This window comes from Amblyomma mixtum, chromosome 3, assembly GCF_055824585.1.
Source record: "Amblyomma mixtum isolate Tamu chromosome 3, ASM5582458v1, whole genome shotgun sequence".
NCBI lineage: Eukaryota > Metazoa > Arthropoda > Arachnida > Ixodida > Ixodidae > Amblyomma > Amblyomma mixtum.
The window spans coordinates 35,563,934-35,582,202 of record NC_143014.1 but is presented as its reverse complement, the minus strand read 5'-3'; the positions used below and the strand labels follow the sequence as shown (position 1 = coordinate 35,582,202).

General features: G+C 46.4%; 3 protein-coding genes across 7 annotated transcripts in view; 2 read left to right on the top strand and 1 right to left on the bottom strand.

Annotated features, from left to right (window-relative positions):
* The window catches only part of Oga (O-GlcNAcase), a 39,105-nt gene extending 36,026 nt beyond the window's left edge, over window positions 1–3,079 (top strand). For both annotated transcript variants that reach the window (XM_089578690.1, XM_089578689.1), the window contains one exon: window positions 2,749–3,079. In XM_089578690.1, coding sequence (XP_089434816.1) covers window positions 2,749–2,885 — 137 coding nt within the window. In that variant the 3' untranslated portion in view covers window positions 2,886–3,079. The remainder of the gene's footprint in view (window positions 1–2,748) is intronic.
* Window positions 3,080–4,422: 1,343 nt separating this feature from the next.
* On the bottom strand, window positions 4,423–7,142 carry LOC149349648 (putative GTP-binding protein 6). The gene has a single exon (XM_089578691.1). It carries the CDS (start codon window positions 7,004–7,006, stop codon window positions 5,480–5,482), a length of 1,527 nt encoding a protein of 508 aa, XP_089434817.1. The 5' UTR covers window positions 7,007–7,142; the 3' UTR covers window positions 4,423–5,479.
* Window positions 7,143–11,142: 4,000 nt separating this feature from the next.
* The window catches only part of LOC149349646 (eukaryotic translation initiation factor 2-alpha kinase 3-like), a 73,998-nt gene continuing 66,871 nt past the window's right edge, over window positions 11,143–18,269 (top strand). For all 4 annotated transcript variants that reach the window (XR_016290144.1, XR_016290143.1, XM_089578686.1 and 1 more), the window contains exons 1-3: window positions 11,143–11,406; window positions 11,942–12,071; window positions 16,562–16,759. Coding sequence is in view for 2 of the 4 variants with exons in the window: in XM_089578686.1 (XP_089434812.1) it covers window positions 11,270–11,406; window positions 11,942–12,071; window positions 16,562–16,759 (465 nt within the window). In the remaining 2 variants the exon portion in view is untranslated. The remainder of the gene's footprint in view (window positions 11,407–11,941; window positions 12,072–16,561; window positions 16,760–18,269) is intronic.

The window sequence follows — 18,269 nt, the reverse complement described above, 5'->3', positions numbered from 1 at the left end:
ATGTAAAACAGTGGCGCCATCTAGTAAAGGCAATGTTAACTACAAGCCGTTGGAGCAAGAATATTTGCCGTCACGTGACGTCTAATGTTCAAAAAATGTTTGTAAATTTAATATAAACTCACTTTACATAATTTAAGTCTATAAAACAGCGCGAAAAAGCTTCAAATCTATTTTTGTCTCGTTCCGGACGTTTGTGCTAGGTTTCGGCTGCGTTTCGGGCAGTTGCAGACGGTAGCATTGCAGCTTGAGGTTCCATTAGGCTTGCGCACTCCAGAATCGAGAGCGTATCTGAAAAACTGGGCTGAATTGCAGCTGAAACTTTATCGTCGAAGCAAGGTAAGTCATAGCAAAAAGCGAAAACACCAGTAGTTGCCGGTAAACATGCCGACCGGAATCGCAAGGACTGCGGAATCGGCTGAAGCGGGCGGCTCTCGCTTGAAAGGACGCCGCCATGTTTCCACGCTAAAGGCGCAAAAGCCGCAACTGCCGCAACGCTAAATTCTGAAAATTGCGTGCGTACGCTAACGCTATTTCCCCGTTAGCGTTCTGCGCATGCGCACTCGGGACCCGCTATTCCGCTATGTACGCAATTACGCAAAGCCCGCAATACTAAAACTCTCTATTGCCTCTCTGCCGCTCCGGCATCAACGCGGTGTCAGCATTTTTTTTTCTTCCCAATTTCGGCTGATACTGGCTTTCCGGCACAAATGGGCTTGCCGGCGAAACTGTCCCAGCACTGCCGTTGCCGTTTAATCACCCTGAAAAATGCCGGTGAGACTCAGACGCTTTGTTTTGTCTTGGGCAGTGCGGCCCACACTTTCATTTGCCATGCGCTCGAGTGCACGTAACACACATCGCTTTGTGTGCCATGCCCCTTGCAATCCACCTTGCGGGCATTCTAAACATACGTGCTTTGGCGCAGCTGGGCGCAGCAGTGTCTCAGCACGCTGTCAGTTTTGCCGTACGAGCCGCTGCCACCGCCTTTGGCGCTCCTGTCAAAACGTAAATACGCTGCACTGTTGCTGGCGCTCAGCTCTTTGCATGCACCGGATGGCACCGCCATGACTGCATGGAACTGAGAAAGAGCCAAGAATAGCTAACGCTCTGAAATGAGTTTTAACAAACTAGGCTGTCTCTCCCACTAGAAGTGTACCTGAAAGGTGGCACAGGCCAGTGTGGGTGCTCACGAACCCACAAAAGCAGCCAGCGGAACCCAGTTTGAGAACCCCTGAGGTAGACAATCAGGCGACACAACCGATGAAAACGCATCAGTAATTCATGAACTCATTCAAAATGACAGATACATCACTACTTAGGGTACAGAAAATACTGTGCTCGCTGGGCTCCGTGGCTCTTGACAAGGGAGATGATGCAAAGCAGGAACAATGCATGTGATGACCTTCAGCAGATTTTCTGGGGGATTGTCCACAATGCTTTCATTAAGTATTTCATTCATGAAGCACTATTGGATTTCTATCTGTTCGGACGATTTTAAACTCCTCTGCGTGGCAAACAGGTTCAAGATGATGAGTTCATTGCGTTTGTGGAAAAAGTGCTGTAATGACAAACCTCAAGGGCGTTAAGAATATGCGGTCACGTTTTGGAAATAAAGGTGGCTGCAGTGCAGTGAATAGAATGGGTCACATATTCAGTGGTATTTTCAAAGGACCCAAGCTCGAATGCTTCGACCTACAAAATTTCATTTTTCTAGTGCTACCATTACTGAGTTATGGAGGATTGTGCGTTACTTTTTGACAGACCTTTGTATGATGTGCAGAATTGCGGATGTACCGAACGCTCTTCTGCACTACTACAGACGATAAGAATGTATGAGCTGCGTGCAACCGCAACCGTGAGCACTATTACACACACGCCCCCGCACATCGCCAACACTACGATCACCAGTCGCACGATACACACCACAAGTTTGCAGTCGCTGAGGTCGCGCGTGAGCGGTGGAGCTTGGCTCACACATCGCCAACTAGCGACCACCAGTCGCGCTGTACACACTGCGAGCAGTGTCACAACAGTCAATAAATCCTGTCAGCCGTAAACAGATCCATGTGAATGCATTCCCTGTGCTTCTGCGTGCAGATTTTGTTGGTTTTGTATGATAGAAATCTCGGATGATATGACTTTTTCGCGACCCCTTGAGAGTCGTATTATTAAGATTCTACTGTAATATACTTCCACCATACAAAAATACTGCTGCATGTACTATCAGCGTCAATTGAAACGCGAACAGCACAACTCGCAGATATTATACTAGGGAAGCAAAATACATGAGCAGTTGATTTTCCCATCTAAGCCGAAAAGACCGCTCTTCTGAAATGTTAATAGCACGCGCCTGTATTTGATCTCCAGCTTCTAATAGTATGCTTGATTTTTTGTGCTCGCGTTTCAGGTGTGTTGTTCGCATTTCATTTGATGCTGATAGTACACAAATCTTATGTGGGCAGCACAATGGTAGCTTGACCCATACAGTGTGTCAGTGTTTGAAATCCTTTCCGAAATTGTATGGAGCATCTTCAATAAATCTAGATGAGCAGTACAAAAGCTTTTGAAGTGGGTGGCACAGCATGACATAGCAACCCTTACCCTGTCTAAACACAACAAAGTTGAACTGCTGCTGTTTGCCTTCTCCATATATTTTTTGAGTATTTACCTGTACAAAGATGTGTTACGAAATTTGTGTCAAATTAGCTTCTGTGCAGAAGCGCTCATGGTCGTTTTGTTTTCCCCATGCAGGGTCTCATGGTGTGTTCTCTGAAGTAACAGTGGGGGACAAGAATGTGGTAGACTTCTACACGAAGCTGGGCTTCCTTGAGATTGCTTTGCCAGACTTTCTGAATGAAGAGGTTTTCTTTCTTGGCCGAACCTTCTAGACCCAAGCCTGGTACCTGCAATGCATTACTCTGAATAGGCATTTTTCAACTGCTGCATGCTCTCTCTACAACATGCTATCTGCAGCAAGGCCGTTCAAGAATAAAATCCCATTTTGGATTATGTTTAGATATATGCCATGTTGCATGTAAATAAATTTTTAACGGTATATTTCAATACCATTTTTAATAAGTCATAGGTGTGTTTGTGTGTTTTCTTTTAGTTTTAAATGGTTTTTTCTTCATTCCTGTGTGTTTCAGTTAAAGAAACCTAAGAAAATAGATTGCTGAATAGGCAGAGCTCAGTGGTGCAATTCCTCAGTTGCCGGAACTGTGCTTTAGTGACTAAACTGGAAAGGTACTGGTACGACTAGTGGTTGAGGTGAAGTGCACACCACAGAAAATGTTTGCAACCAACTGAAGGCAGTAAATGTGGGAGATGTATGCATCATAATCACAGACCCAGAGGCTTCTAGGAACATGGACTAATATGAAACTGTAGGACTTCAAAAAGATCTGCAGTGCAGAGATCATTCTTGGAACTTGAAGACAGCAGCTCAAGCAGTAAAATGTTCATTGAGTGCAAGTAGTCTCCTGGTACTAGTAAAGTGGCTGGCAAATGCACTCAAATAGCAGTAACGCTAGATAAAATTAGTTTAGTACATACAAAAAGAAAATGTTTGGTGGGTTTGCCTGCTCGGCTTTTTGAACAGTGATCTTGTTTGTGAGAAGCCCCAAACATCCGAGAGCCAAATGAAAAGGGTTGCATAAACGTGCAATAAGCTTTGCATTACGTCTGGATATTTAATTGGCCATTTTTTATGGCCCATGATGACTTAATCCTCAAAGGTGTAGCAATGACATTTTTTTTTAAACCCCCTCCCAACAGTGTAGAAAAATATGATCTATTGTCTCGGGCTGTTTGCATATTAAACAAAGCGACCTTAATGACGATTTTGCAGCTTGGCCACACTGGGTGCGTTTCTGTGGAGACGAAATGTTATAAAGCGCCTATTTATTGCTTAGTGTGTGTTTGAAGACCCGAAGTGCCCTAAACCAACATGCTCTTCTCCAGTGGAGTGTCTCATAGCGTAGAGATGCGTTTTTGGGAAGCGAAGGCAGACATTTGGAGACTAACTATTTTGGAACAGACTGCTCCCCGTCGAGCAGTTGAATGAAGGCCCTTCTCTAGCGGTTCTTATGAGACTTCAAATGTCCATTCCTCAGTGGCAACACAAAATTGAGCAGATGTGGAGCGTCTTCTGGCAGACCTAATGGTGTGTGCTGTTGATAGCTGAAACTGCCAAATCAGCGGTGCTGTGTAGTTCAGTAGGCAAGTGCACTCGTGAAAAATGAGCCACGAGTCAGACGTTGCAAAGCCCCATTAGAATGTCGCTTAGTGGATTGATCCTGCTGCTTGATTTTGTGCATTTTCTTCTTAACTTCTCGCACGACATGGCGAGGCATGCGCATCCAAAATTACATAGCACAATGAGCGGGGCTGATTAAAGTTGGTCTACAAATGAACTTTCATTCCATGTCAGTAAAAAAGTTATAGCAGTGATTTATTGTTAAACCACTGGAAAGACTTTCACTCCAGGATTCTTTCTTTTCAGAGATGTTTTAGGCAACAGTAAAACAAACATTGGCAATGTAATTTTTTTTGCGCGAGGAACATGCAACCATACCAGAAGGGAAATAAGAACAGTGATTTCCTTTTTCTCGATGAACACCATGGCCTGGCCATATTTCATCCTCATCACTGTTGGAACACCCTGTGTGTACTTCAACTTGCAATAATGAATCAAACGCCGTACGCATTTCCTCTATGTATGGGCCAGAGCTGGCCCGGCCTGAGCATGCAGTGCTCTAGAAGGTACTAAACCATTACTGTGTAGGCAGGAGATAAGATTAGGTTCAGTGGCCCAACAGAAATATGATGGTAACACAAATGAAACTGCCATTGAATGAGCTTTTCAAAATGTTTGTCTAATGCACCCAAGGGGAAGCTTTACTGAAGGAGTTGCTTGAGCTCATGGGTGGGGTTCTTATCCAGGGCTCCACTATTCAGCATGTCACCTTTAAAAGAACACTTCAATTCTGTGTAGCTGCAAGATTACAGTAGTGATATCATCTAAATGCTGCATCTACTGCCAGTGGTAATTTGGACTAATTGATTGATATAAACTCTATGTAGGATGGCCCAGTGGCCTAGTTATTGGGAGAGGAAGTTCGGAGGGAGGTCACATTCGGCAGTCGATGCCAGTAGCATACACAAAGGCCCACAAGGATAGGAGCATGTCTTTGGCACCAGTAGAGTTCAGGAGCATAATCATGAACTGTCCATTTGCTGTTTGCCATCGTATGGGTTGTTACCTTTCTGCAAGCTGTGAAATTACATGCAGCGCACAGATTGCATGGAAGCAAAGTAGGTTCTTTACTAGCACAGCAGAGTCTAGCCTAAAGCAGTTCTGTTGGATTTTAAACCTCAGTAACTTGGTTCAGTGTGAAAGCAGGTTGAGAGCATTTGGTGTGAGTTTTCTACACAGTGACAGAACAGAAGGCTATTCTGTGTACCATTTTTTTCACGCCACGATTTACTCCATGATGCACTGATTTCCAAAATTGTGCCTGAACTTGGCAACAGCAGCAGGGGTGAGTACGACATCAACAAAAGAGTAGTTCCAGTCATGCTCATCCGCAGTACATGAAAGGAATGTGCCCTCTTTGTACAGCCAAGTGTATTCGGGCCCTCCAGTGGGAACACGAAGCCTCACTACTGTCCGCCCAGTGTTCTCAATAAGCTTGTGCTCGATGATCTCTCTCAGTTCTGACAATCCTCTGCCATCAACACAAGAAATTAGACACCTGGGCACACACTGTTCCGAGCTTGTAGGTGGTGACGGCAACAGGTCTATTTTGTTGCCCACTTCAATGATGCTGTTGAGAAGTTTAGGAGGCACACCAATGTGTTCCAGTGTTTCGAGAACATTCTTGCGTTGAGCATCGCGGTCCGGATGGCTTAGGTCGCGCACATGAACGATGACGTCTGCCAGGACCACATCCTCGAGCGTAGACGCGAACGAAGCCACCAGGGTGGTGGGGATGTCCGAGATGAAGCCTACTGTGTCCATGTAGAGGACAGTCTTTATAGCGCGAAGCCGGCCTGCATGTGCAGTCACGTCTAACGTGGCAAAGAGCTGGTCGCGCGGCTGCAAGCGATTGTCGTCTGTCAGCTGCCCGATGAGCGCAGTTTTTCCGGCGTTCGTGTAGCCCACGACGGCGACAGTGGGGTACTCGAGCTGGCGCCGCTTCTTCCGCAACAAGCTACGCTCTCCCTCGAGTTCGCCCAACTGTCTTCGGAGTGCCGCTTCGCGACTCACCAGCTGCTGCTGCTGCCGCTCGTAGTAGGTCTGCCCCGTGCCGGACATATCGCGGCCCTTGCCTTTGTGCAGGTGCCAGATGCGGGCACGGTAGTATGGAATCTCGGCAAGCGCAATCTGCAGCTTGGCCTCTTTAGTGCGTGCGTGGTGGCGAAAAATATTCAGGACCACCGTGTACCTGTCGTAGATAGGAAGACGAAAGAACTCTTGAAGAGCTACGTGCTGCACGCCGGTCAGGATGTCGACGTTAATAAAAATTGCAGAGGCAGACTTTTCCTTAACGCTATCCTGAATTCTGTCCAAGTTTCCCGACTTGAATATTAGCTTCCGCATATCATTGTCCGTCTTGAGTGTTAGCCTGCCGGCAGCTTTCCAGCCTGGCAATGTTTCCAACAGGGCTACTGCTTCGGCGAGTTGCAACGCCGTAGTAGTATCAGTTCTTATCCGGCGCCCCTTTTTGATTCGAGGCTGCACAACCAGGACGTCATGACCGCCACAAGGCAAGTTAAGCAAAGAGAACTGTGGCTGCTGCTCCACATAACTGCTATTCTGTACAAAGTTTTCGAATTCTATGTAATCAGTTTCAGTAGAGCAGCGTCGCAGGATGAGTACTGAAGAACTTGCTCGGCACGCACATGTCTTGCGCCGCAGCGCTAGCGAGACGTCGCGGAAAGAACAGCGAAGTGGTAGAATAGGAGAAATACGTCTCGCTAGATGCAAAACACTGAACAGTAGTACCATTCTGAAGCGTCGAGAAAACAGAAGAGCAGAAGCGAATCTTCAGTGAAGCTTCGATCCGTCTCGTCGTGTTAGCCCATGGAGCCATGGATACCATGGATCAGCCGGATCCATGAGTCCATGTGGCAAGTGCATAGAGGTAAGCGCAAGAAGGGGTCTAGAGCATAGAGTTAATATGGATGAATAGGAGCGCTCCCTTTGAAATAGGTTGGTGGCAATTGCCACCATGCTCAGCGATACGAGATTTGCTCGGCAAAATTGTTTTATACCACATATGTTTGGGGTATTTGCCCGAACCATTAAGAAAAAGTCGGATATTCGCATCGTCTGCGGCGACGACAAAACTATAGTGCCTAGAATATTCTAGGCACTATAACAAAACGAAACAGGCCGCTATCTCAGCCATGATCTCAGCGATTGCACCGGTGGCGCCATCTCGTTTGTTGGCCGTGGAGGCTACTGCAATCAGGCGAAGGCTTGCCTCCATGGGCGAAGGACTGGCAAGCAATATTCTGACTGGGGCCTTTTGCGGGAGGTACGACGATTCTTCAGCTACTGCTTTATCAATGGTCACAAAAAGCTTAGTTTGGCCAAAACGGCGCTAAGTTTGAAGTCTTTCTGCGTACAGCATCGTCAAACCTCCCGCAAAACACTCTCCCACTTCCTTTGCCGAATCTTCACGGCCGACAGACGAAATGGCGCCACCGGTGCAATCGCTGATGAATCGTGTCTTCGCACACTGTAACATGGGCGTCAAGGAGGTTATTGGGAATGATCATGGAGGAAAAAAAACTGAGGAGGGAGCGTGACGTCACGCGGCCAGCGTTCGCAAGCCGAGTGCTTACGAAGCCGTTTTCTCCCTCAGTTTTTCGCTCTCTGAGTGTGTCCTTTATGTTTTGATTCAGGTATTTTTTAGTCATGGAGGAAAATGGTTTTAGTGCGCGCGTATGTGCGACCCGCGGCGCGGGCGTCTACAGCAAGGAGGTTAATCTACAGTCAGTCTGCCGCGCTAATCTGCGCATGCGCGCGCGCAGCGGAGCTAGATTTTACCTATAGTGAACTAGAAGATAGTATTCTAGTTCACTATAATTTTACCGCACGCTACCACGTGGTGTGATCACGGGGGGGGGGGGGGGGGGGGGGGGGGGGCACACTTTCTTTTTTTTACTATGTCTTTACTTGTTAAGACTAGGCTTCAAGGTTGTCGACGGCCGCTCCCTCCTCAGTTTTTTTTCCTCCATGGGAATGATGGACCAATGGCAGCTATGGAGTTTCTAAACATTACTAGAGCACAGTAACATACCTAGAGGGAAAGGCTGGCGCAACCGTCTATGCGAGTTTCTTAACGAGCACTTCATCCACGGCAAGAATGCCGGGAAGACAATATTTGGTATTTGGCGTATACACGAATTCGGCTTTTGACAGGGACGAAGGGGAAGACACAGGAGGAGTCTCCTTTTTGACATCCCTTACCTAGAAAACCATGTATATGCAGAGGATATCCACAAATGGGCCTAACGTCCAATGTCCATGTATTGATATCCTCTGAATGTTGAGGGTTCAGATATCAGTTAGTGGATGTTCAAAGAATATTCATACATGGATGGAAGAACGGAGCGAATCACGTGGTTAGTGACGTGACACAACTGGCGAGAGCGAGCGGTCGCGCTAGGGCCCCCAGAAATAGTCGCGCGGCGGAACGAGCGGTAACAGCTGCGAAGTGTCAAGTGGTATGACGTCTCGGCCACACCTCCGGCGCGTCTCCAGTTAGAGGTCAAATGCAGGCCTGATTTGACCTTCAGCTTTTCATGCGAGAAGTGGAGCTTTTCGCTTCGAAACTATGTTCGTATTCCGTAAATACGGTTTTGTAAATACGGAGTAGCAGACGACGCGCCCATCGTAAAGCGACCGCAGCGCCATCGCCTAGGCGGCGATCGTGTGGTTAGAGCGTTACGTGGGTCCACGCCGCTACAGTGCTCTAGAACCTTGGGCAGTGTGCCGTGCGGCGGCGGAGGAAGGGCTCTTTTCGCGATGACTGCTCCGCTGGCGGCCAGGGGGCGCTGCGTGTAATAGGTGTGCCAAGCAAGGCCTGCTCGGCTGCTCCGCGAGCCGTCCGCTGCGTTGCCGCGGTAGGGCCGCGGTACGTTGTTTAAGTACTGAGTGGTGCATTTTTGAGGTATTTGCTGGCTGCTGATGGCACATTTACCTAAGCAGGTGCAACATTTCAACAATAATGCGTTGTTTCGTGCAGTGCGCAGCAGTAGAAAACCGATAATACCAACGACGAGAATTTTGATCGGTGCACGCTTTAACGGCCGTTAGCCATGAGCTAAAGTACAGGTCGCATTCAGCGTGTGCTTGCTGGACCTCACGTTTCCGATACTGTGCACACAAGCTGGTAAATTCGTTGCGTGGAGGCAATTGTTCGAAGCCTGCGGCGTTTTGAAACTCACGCCCAGGACATTTTCATTGGTTAAGAAAGTTCGCGCATTGAGCGAAAACAACGGGTCAATGTGCTGACATTTATTTATTCAAGTTCCAAACATGACACAGCATGCAAAGCAGAGCCTTGGCAGGCTACATACACCACAATCATTTGCACCTCCTCAGCTTAAGGTGCTTCAGTCGTTCTCGCTGAGAGCTCCTGTCTTTGTTCAAAGATTTCGTGTAGAATCTGAACCTGAGGAGCACATAAAACTTAACAATTCGAAGGGAGACATCACTATCATGGGCAGGACAGCCAACCATTGGAAGGGAAATACCATGCAGAAAGGAAGCAAAATCAGACATGCTTGCTGCACTAATCTTTCTGGTGCTAAAAAAAATAGTGAATGAGTCTTCCAGTGTGGTGATTAATTTTGCAAGTTGACCAGACGGATACAATAGGCCGCCACAATCAAACTGCCGGATAAACTCATTTTGCGAGATCTGGTTTGCAGCCACCTTGGAAATTGTCAAGCATTCAGCACAAAGGCTGCATCCTGTGCACAAAGGCTGCATCCTGCAACCGGTAACCACTGTTGCAGCCCGGCACAAAACATGTGGTGTCCCTTTTGTCTCGTCGTCTCTCCGTCATTGTGCACGCATTACTCGCTTAATCCAACTCTTAAGCACAGTCAGACGTCAACAATACACCAGAAAAACGCAACACACGGCGATGCAACGCGCACAACAACAAAACACAAATTCTTCTCTGCCAGCACGTGAAACGACTGCGCGCTCGAGCTGCGCTTCCACCACTCCTTGGCACTCCTCTTACTAGCAGCGCCCCCTGGCCGCCTGGCGCGCCTGTCATCGCTGCGACGGCCGCGCCTCCTCCATTGCTTCCCAGCCCGGACGACACACTGCCCAAGGTTCTAGAGCACTGTAACGCCGCTGCCTGCCGCGCCAGCGCTGATTTCTAGATGTTTCCGACTGACCTGTCTTCGTCGCCCAGCCCAGACGAAGACAACCCCTCTTTGCCCTCTTGTCGAAACGTTGGCAGGTTTTCCCTCTTTTGCCGACAGCGGTGCTGGCACTCGCTATTGTCTTAATTCAAAGAAAATGGCAATACGATTTGTCTACCGGCGTCCTGTCATCTCTCTATGTGTCACCTCCCACGTCTCGCTCTTTTTTTTTTTTTTGTCGTCTGCGAGCTCCCAGGAGGTAGTTCCGCCAATATTTAAAATAATAAATACGTGGTCACTGCGCCTTTCTTTTTCCACGGGTAAAAATAAAATAAAAATTATGTTTGACGAAATAAAAGGCGCAGTAACTGTGCTACCCCCGGCCCCCGCCTTAATGCATTAACCACGTTAACCGCGTTTTGAAGGAATAGATAAATAAAAAAAAAGAATAGAGAAAGCACAGAAAAGAATCGCGAATACCTGCAGTAGTAAGGCTCTAAAAAGGAAGAAAAGTGACCATGGAACCTTAAAATAAAAATTGAGAGAGATAGAGAAAGAGAGAGAGAGCGGGTAACTGTAAGAAACGCCAGTCGTAAAGACTTCATAATGTCTTAAATTCACTTTTTTTAGGCTTTTAGTATTTTAAGCTAAAGTTCAGAAAATATAATTGCCATAAAAATGTTCAGCAGTATCTAATGGCAAATACTAAACTGCGACTCGCCTTGAGCAACCCAGTGAGAACACGTCACTGCTTTACACGTTGGGGTTTGGATGAAAACAAACTCAACGTCTGCTGCACGCACCGCAGCCGTTTGGTGGTCCTCACGTGATGCTCGGGATCGTGCGTTCTTGAGCTGTCATGCCAAGATAGTGGTCTAGAATGCATTTATTTCACGTATTTCTGATGCTCCTGTGTACCTTCGTGGTTCAAGGCACGGACGAGTCGTCTACCAAAGAACTTCCAGATTGCTCCAAGGCTCCGAAACCGAGCGACGCTGTCGAGGGAAAGACGTTCCGGTGAGAGCATGACTCATAGCGCGGGCTAGTGCCCGTGTACTTACGTTTCGCTGGATCTAGTGGGGCCTTTCTTGTGCAGGGCATTGGTCACTACCTTAGCACATTTGCACGTTCCGATTCGTGCTATCATCTAATAATGCTGAGAGGGAGTCCCATATCCCACGCACGTGCCTGAGGAGGTTTTCCTTGTTTGTTGCGAGAGCATTGTGCGTGCCGGTCGGTGCCTCGCGATTGCTCGCTATGCGGCTCGATTTGTTGTATTAAAATTTGTGGGTATGGTAACTGTTATCTCTTGTACGTCTGTATTTTAGATCACCCTTGCAGCACAACAGTGCACGCTCTGTCGTCATTGGAATGTCGATGATCGAATGTGCTTTCTTGACATGTTGACTCAAGCACAGCTGGCACCGAACTTGTTTAAAACGCACAAAGGGCTTCAGGAGTTTAGCGTCCCATTATTAACTATACCGAGTATGCATGGCGCATTTTTCATGTGCATTAACATTTACCTGTATACGTATGCAATTTGTTGCAGTGAGTTGTTCATTGTGAGCACACTCGATGGCAAGATCACTGCTCTTGATCCCAAAGCTCACGGAAACCTTGTGTGGTCGCACGAAACGGGACCAGGAGCACTTCTTTCTTCAAGCCTTAGTAAACTGGAAGTAAGCATACCCTTCCACTGCAATGTCGCAATGCGCATGCACAAACATTTGTCCTTTGGTAATTTGAGGGTTTGAGGTTTTCGTGCCGTATGAAGTTTGATTTAATTTTTTTATAAAAGTATGTAGTGCGTAAGTGTTTCTGGGTGGGTACAGCAGGAGCAACAAAACGCGGACGCAGAAAGAAACACACAGAATGTGGACGAAGCAGGTTCAGCTTCGTCCACGTTCTGTGTGTTAATTTCTGCGTCCGTTTTGTTGTTCCTGCTGTACCCACCCAGATGTATGAACCAACTAGCTCAGTTTTTTACTCTTTTAACGTCCGTAAGCATGGTTCGAGAAAATTCGTTTATATATTTCTGTTGTTGTCACAAATGGCCTTTTAGCAGCATTTGCAATTTAGGAGGTGCATTATTACTGCAGTAGTTTCCGTTATGTTATGACAATTTTAGCATGTAGCAGTTGCTGTCAGAATTTATGAACATGAGATGTAGTTTTCTATTGCAGACTTGGCAGATACCTAGAAAAGTGCTCACTATGTAACACAAAAATTTATTTCCTGATCTTGTAATTTTGCTTTAAAAGTTGTCAGGCTAGTTGGTTCAGCAAAATCATTGCTGCTCAAAAGGGACGAGGACAGAGAAGGAGCACTTACCTGCACAAGCACAGACTTTCAACTTTATTTCGTGAAGCCCTACAAGGCATATACAGGCTGTTCCGCAATTAAATGTGCACCGTAGTATGCTTCTTTCAGCTAAACTGGTGAATTGTTCGAGCTCAAATTTCGCACAGAAATGGCTTTGGCCGGCAGAATTGTTTTGTGCTACATTTGTTTGGGATACTTGCCTGAATTAAGCAAAAAAGCCGGGTATTCGCATCGTCTACAGCAGCGATGAAACCGAACAAGCCGCTCTCTCACCGATTGCATCGGCGGCGCCATCTCGTTTGTTGGCCGTGGAGATTTGGCAGAGGAGTTGGGGAGGGGGGGTTGTTTTGCGGGAGGGTTGAAGGCGCTGTTTCTACTGCTTTATCGATAATCACAAGGAAGGAAGGAAGGAAAAACTTTGTTGTACTCTAGTTCTTTTTCTGCGGTTTTGGGTCATCTTCAGAGACGTTCTCTCCTTGGTTGTATCCTCAGGAGTCTTCTCTCTCGACGTTGTCCACCTCCAATCGATGGTCGGTTGCCCTCAGACCAGGGCTCCGCTGGCCACTGCCACCCGTTGAGCTCGCTGTACCATAGCTTGTTTGTTTTCACAGCGGTCGCTGGACAGCAGTCTCCCATTGCTCCGCACTCGGGTTTCATATTTTGGGGACCACGTCTATGTTTTGGCAGGCCCATGTGATGTGATATAGAGTGGGTTTTTCGTCGCACCATGGAGATGTGTCCGCATGTATCGTAGGGTGCATTATGTTTAGTATGTATGTAGGTTTGGGTAAGAGCCTGTCTGTAATTGTTTCCAAGCGACAGCTTCCTTTGTGTTGAGAGATTTGTGCGGCGGGGAATATCGCATTCTTCTGCCTCTATAGTTTTCTAGTATTTCCAAGTAATTCTTGGGTGCTGGCGCGAGTTCCACGCTCTCATCAGATGCTCGGAGAGTAATGTATCCTCGAGCTATCCGGTCGACCTCTTGGTTCCCTCTCATCCCAGTGTGTCCTGGTAGCCTCTGCAGTTCCATTGCCAAATATCTAAGTATTCTTGTTCTTGCTGACACGTGTTGATCATGTTTATGTGTTACTGCTGTTGTCTTGTTAGCGAAAGTCGTTAGCGCTGAATGGTTGTGCGCTCTTTCCCTAATTCTGATCTCTGAGATCTGCCCTTATAGTTGCGCTTACATTTGTTCCATTTGCGATTGGATTTGTTGCATCATATCCTGCATCATCTGTTGCATTCTTGTTTCAAGGTCTCCCTCATTGGATGCCTCTGGTAGAACTGCCACCATCGGCATAGGAGACCTTCGATTGGACGAAATTCGCACGTCAAACAAGGGAACACTCCAAGAATCAGTTATCTCACCCATACTCTTCATCATAGCTATGGTAGCCCTAGCTCGAAAACTAGAGAATATCGAAGGTATCAGGCACGTCATGTATGCCAACGACATAACAGTCTGGACAAACACGGGTTCCCTCGGAGAGAAGGAAGAAAGACTGCAGGAAGATGCCTCCTGTGTAGAGCAATACCTCGGAGAAAGAGGACTCGCATGCTCGACTGAGAAATCGGAACTTCTGCGAGTCTGGAGTGACAAGCAAAACCAGACCGTCCCGTCTGAGGACCTGAAACTCAAGGTCTACCTGGAAGGAACGCCCATACCGGAAAGGACAACAATAAGAATCGTAGGCATATGGATTCAATCCAACCAGCGCAGTACTCATACTTTCACCCTGCTCAAAGCTACAACGCTACAAGTCGCATGCATGATTACCCGCACCACCAACAGGCGACATGGCATGCGTGAACACGGCACACTAAAACTAGTCAGAAACCTGGCAGTTAGCCGAATCACGTACAGCCTACCCTAGCAGTGCCTCAACAAGAGCTAAACACAACAAGCGGATGCCCTGCTACGCAAAGCTTATATTATAAGACAGCGCTCCGACTACCACGCAACACGTCTACTGAAAAACTCATGGCCCTGGGATTGTAAAACACCTTTGGGGAGGTACGAGAGGCGCAGCTTGAGTCGCAAAAACTCATGCTGTTGCAGACAAGGACTGGAAGAACGCCTTTACTGAGACTCTGATACCGCGAGCTTCGCAAGTCCCTCAAGGTAGCGCCAATACCAAGGAACATGGACCCCAACCTCCACTGAGGCAGAAGAGAAGCAAGGGCCGAATTCATTGAGATAACATACGCTCCTCAAGACACGACCGTATATGCAGATGCGTCCTGGAGAGGAGGAGACATCAAAATCACAGTGGCCGCGGTGGTTGATTCATCTTTACGTGAAATGACCAGCGCGTCTATGCGAGATTGCATGGCTGCAGAGGCGAGAAAGTAGCCGTTGCTCCAGTGGTAGTGGAGGGCTATAGAACCAGGCGGTTGCTAGCAATACTTACGGACTCTCAAACAGTCTGTCGAAATTACATGAATGGCAGGATAGGTCGTCCCGCGCTCCACATACTCCTCGCAGCAAGCAATAGAATTAAAACCACAAAGAAGAAAACGTCAAGACCACACACAAAATTGTGTGGGTAACGATAACCACAAAAATACTTGGTTTGGCCAAAACTCCATTTAATTTCAAGTCTTTTGTGAAAAAGCATCTTCAAACCTCTCGCGAAACGCCCCCCTCCTTTGCTGAATCACCACGGCCGACAAATGAGATGGTGCCACCGATGCAGTGGCTAAGGTAATAACTTGTTTTGTTTCGTTGTCGCCGCAAACGATGCCAGTATCTGGCTTTATTTGTTTGATTCAGGTAAGTACCTCAAGCAAATGTAGCATAAAACAATTCTGCTGATCACATGTCGTTTCTATGTGAAATTTGAGCTAAAAAATTCACCTGTTTAGCTGAGAGAACCATTCTATGGCATGCGTTTTTTGTGGAACGCGCTGTATAAGTGTTCTCAGCAGTGCACCAACAATGTAATCAAACACTTCAAGCACGTGAAAAGTGCTGAGGTATGACTAGCTTGTGAGCAAGGATAAAAATCATAAAAAGGAGAAACATGAAAGTTTTACTGAGCTAGCCCATACATAGAAAAACTTTTTGCCATTGGGAGATCATGTACACAGAAAGGTTCTAATAGCCTACACATCAATTTTGTCATTTTTCTATCTGTTGCATGTGTCCGTGTTGAACAATGTATGTTGTTGTTGTCCTCAAGATAATGGCACGTGCCCACTGCAGGGGATTGGCCAAGGCACAGGTGGTGAATGACAGGTGCTCAAAACTAAAAAAAAAATGAAATAAAATTAAAGAAAAATTATAAAGGTAATAATAATAATAATAATAATAATAATAATAATAATAATAATAATAATAAATAAAAGGAATTCAGATTTGTTGATTCAAATCAAACACTGTGAGATAGGTAACTGAAAGAGAACGGGGCTAAACGTGCCATGTTTAGGAAGCTTTGGTTACAGATAAATTTTGAACATGTGTAGTGAAAATGAACCCCTTTTCTTTTTTTTTTGTGTGCCCCCTGACATTAGTATGAGACAAATATGTTTTCTGGCTCTTTTATGGCACGAGCTTCACAGAAGTCATGAGTGTTGTACATACAATGCATGCTGCTGTACCTGCGTTTGTCTGAATTAATTTTCAGGGAAAGCCAGTGATAAATCTATAAATCTTTTTCTAAAGAGTTGTTTCCTCTCTTTTTCACTCTATGACCTTATAACAGTGTGCACACAAATTTAGTGTATATTCATGCAATTGTGTCTCTCCTGCTGCTTTCTAGTGTGGCCTTTGGTTGAATGTAGTCTGAAGTAATTGTAATGTTGAACCTCAACCTTACACCTTCCCTTCATTTCTTCACAATATCAGATGCGTAACCGAGGTCAGCGGGTGCGTCTTGTCCCATCGTTGGATGGCTCACTGTACAAATTCAATGGGGACACTGTGGAACCACTTCCTTTGTCTGCTGATTTTCTTCTGAGGAGCTCGTATCGCCTGGGTGATGACCTTGTCATTACAGGCGGCAAGGAGGCTCGCACCTATGGAATCAACATTCACACTGGGCAGGCAAGACAGCTTTGTTTTTCACCCCTCAGCAATGAACCAATCTGTTCTCTTAATTTACTCGTTAAAAGAGAGACTGCATAAAAAAAAATTGTTGATGTACAGAAATATTTTTAATCAAATGCAGTTCAGAGTTATTTGCGTGAGTAACAAGTACTTGGTACAAGGCAATTAAACTTCTCGTCACTTCAGGTAGTGGAAGTACCATTTCACGTTCATCATGGAAACATACATAAAATTTTCATCATCTTTACATTGTTCCTTTCTTTAAGGTATGGGATATCTGAAAACGCTGGCCTATTTACATGCCCTGCCTGCAGTGCTGCTCTGGCTGCAATGCTGTTTCGTTTTGCTCTCGTATGATTTTCAGGGAAAATGAAAAAACGATCTTTGGCTGCTTCCCGGTGGTACCTCTTGCAACGAACTGATTGAAAATTGGTTTTGAGGAAAGGAAATGACACAGTAACTGTCACACATATATCTAGGTGGACACCCGAACTGTGCTACAAGGGAAGGGATGAAAGAGGGAGTGGAAGATGAAAGGAATAAAGGGGTGGCGTAGTGGAGGTCTTGGGAATAATTTCAATCACCTGGGGATCTTTAACGTGCACTCATGCACTAACATCACACAGCACATGAGCGTCAAGAAGGTTATTTGGGAACGATGGACCAATGGCAGCTACAGAGTTTCTAAACATTACCTAAAGGGAAAGCTGGCGCCACCGTCTATGCGAGTTTCTTAAAGAGCACCTCATCCACCGCAAGAATGCCTGGTAGGCAAGATTTCGTGTTTGGCATGGCTAGCTTGACTACTGTTAGGCCGAAAACGAGAGTTGTACCTCAAAATTGATAGTTGTGCTGCAGTGGTTCTGTGAGAAGCAGACGACACGTGCCTCCGTCGCCATAGCAATGCAGCGCATGCGCAGAGAGCAGTGGGGGTGAGATCAAGTGCTAAAAGTGTCTCCCCGCTTTCTATCGGGATGGTGCCAAGTGTCACCTAGCCATTATTTCCTAGCATGCTCAGTATCTTTGGATTAATTGCTAATTTTATTCCTATTACTAACTACTCTCTTGACCTTCTCCATCAACTCTCTAATTGTCTCTTGTTTTTATTTTTCGAAAATTGAGCATGTTCTGGCTATTCCGAAACCCTAGTGCTTCGCGGATTCCTGTGGTGACATCATGCACTGAGAGTTGGAGGGTCTTACAGTAGGTAAGAATATGGTCTATCGTTTCTCTGTCTTGCGAAACGCCGACATGGCTCTGCAGCGACACGTAGAGTGGGCAAAAACGTAGCAGTCTAGCATGCTTACCATGGCCCCTAGAAACGTAACCTACGAAAACACATGTCCATGCCTCATTTAAGAACTAATGCTTGGGCGAGTATGCCATTTCAAAAAGGAACAGCGCAGGACGAAAGCAAAGACACACGAGGATAGGTTTCTTTTTGACATCCCTTACCCAGTAAACCATGAAGATATCCACGAATGGTCCTAACGTCTAATGTCCATGT

What these genes read in the sequence shown, in the direction of transcription:
- LOC149349648 (XM_089578691.1), bottom strand. Translation starts at nt 7,006, where the DNA reads ATGGTACTACTGTTCAGTGTTTTGCATCTAGCGAGACGTATTTCTCCT.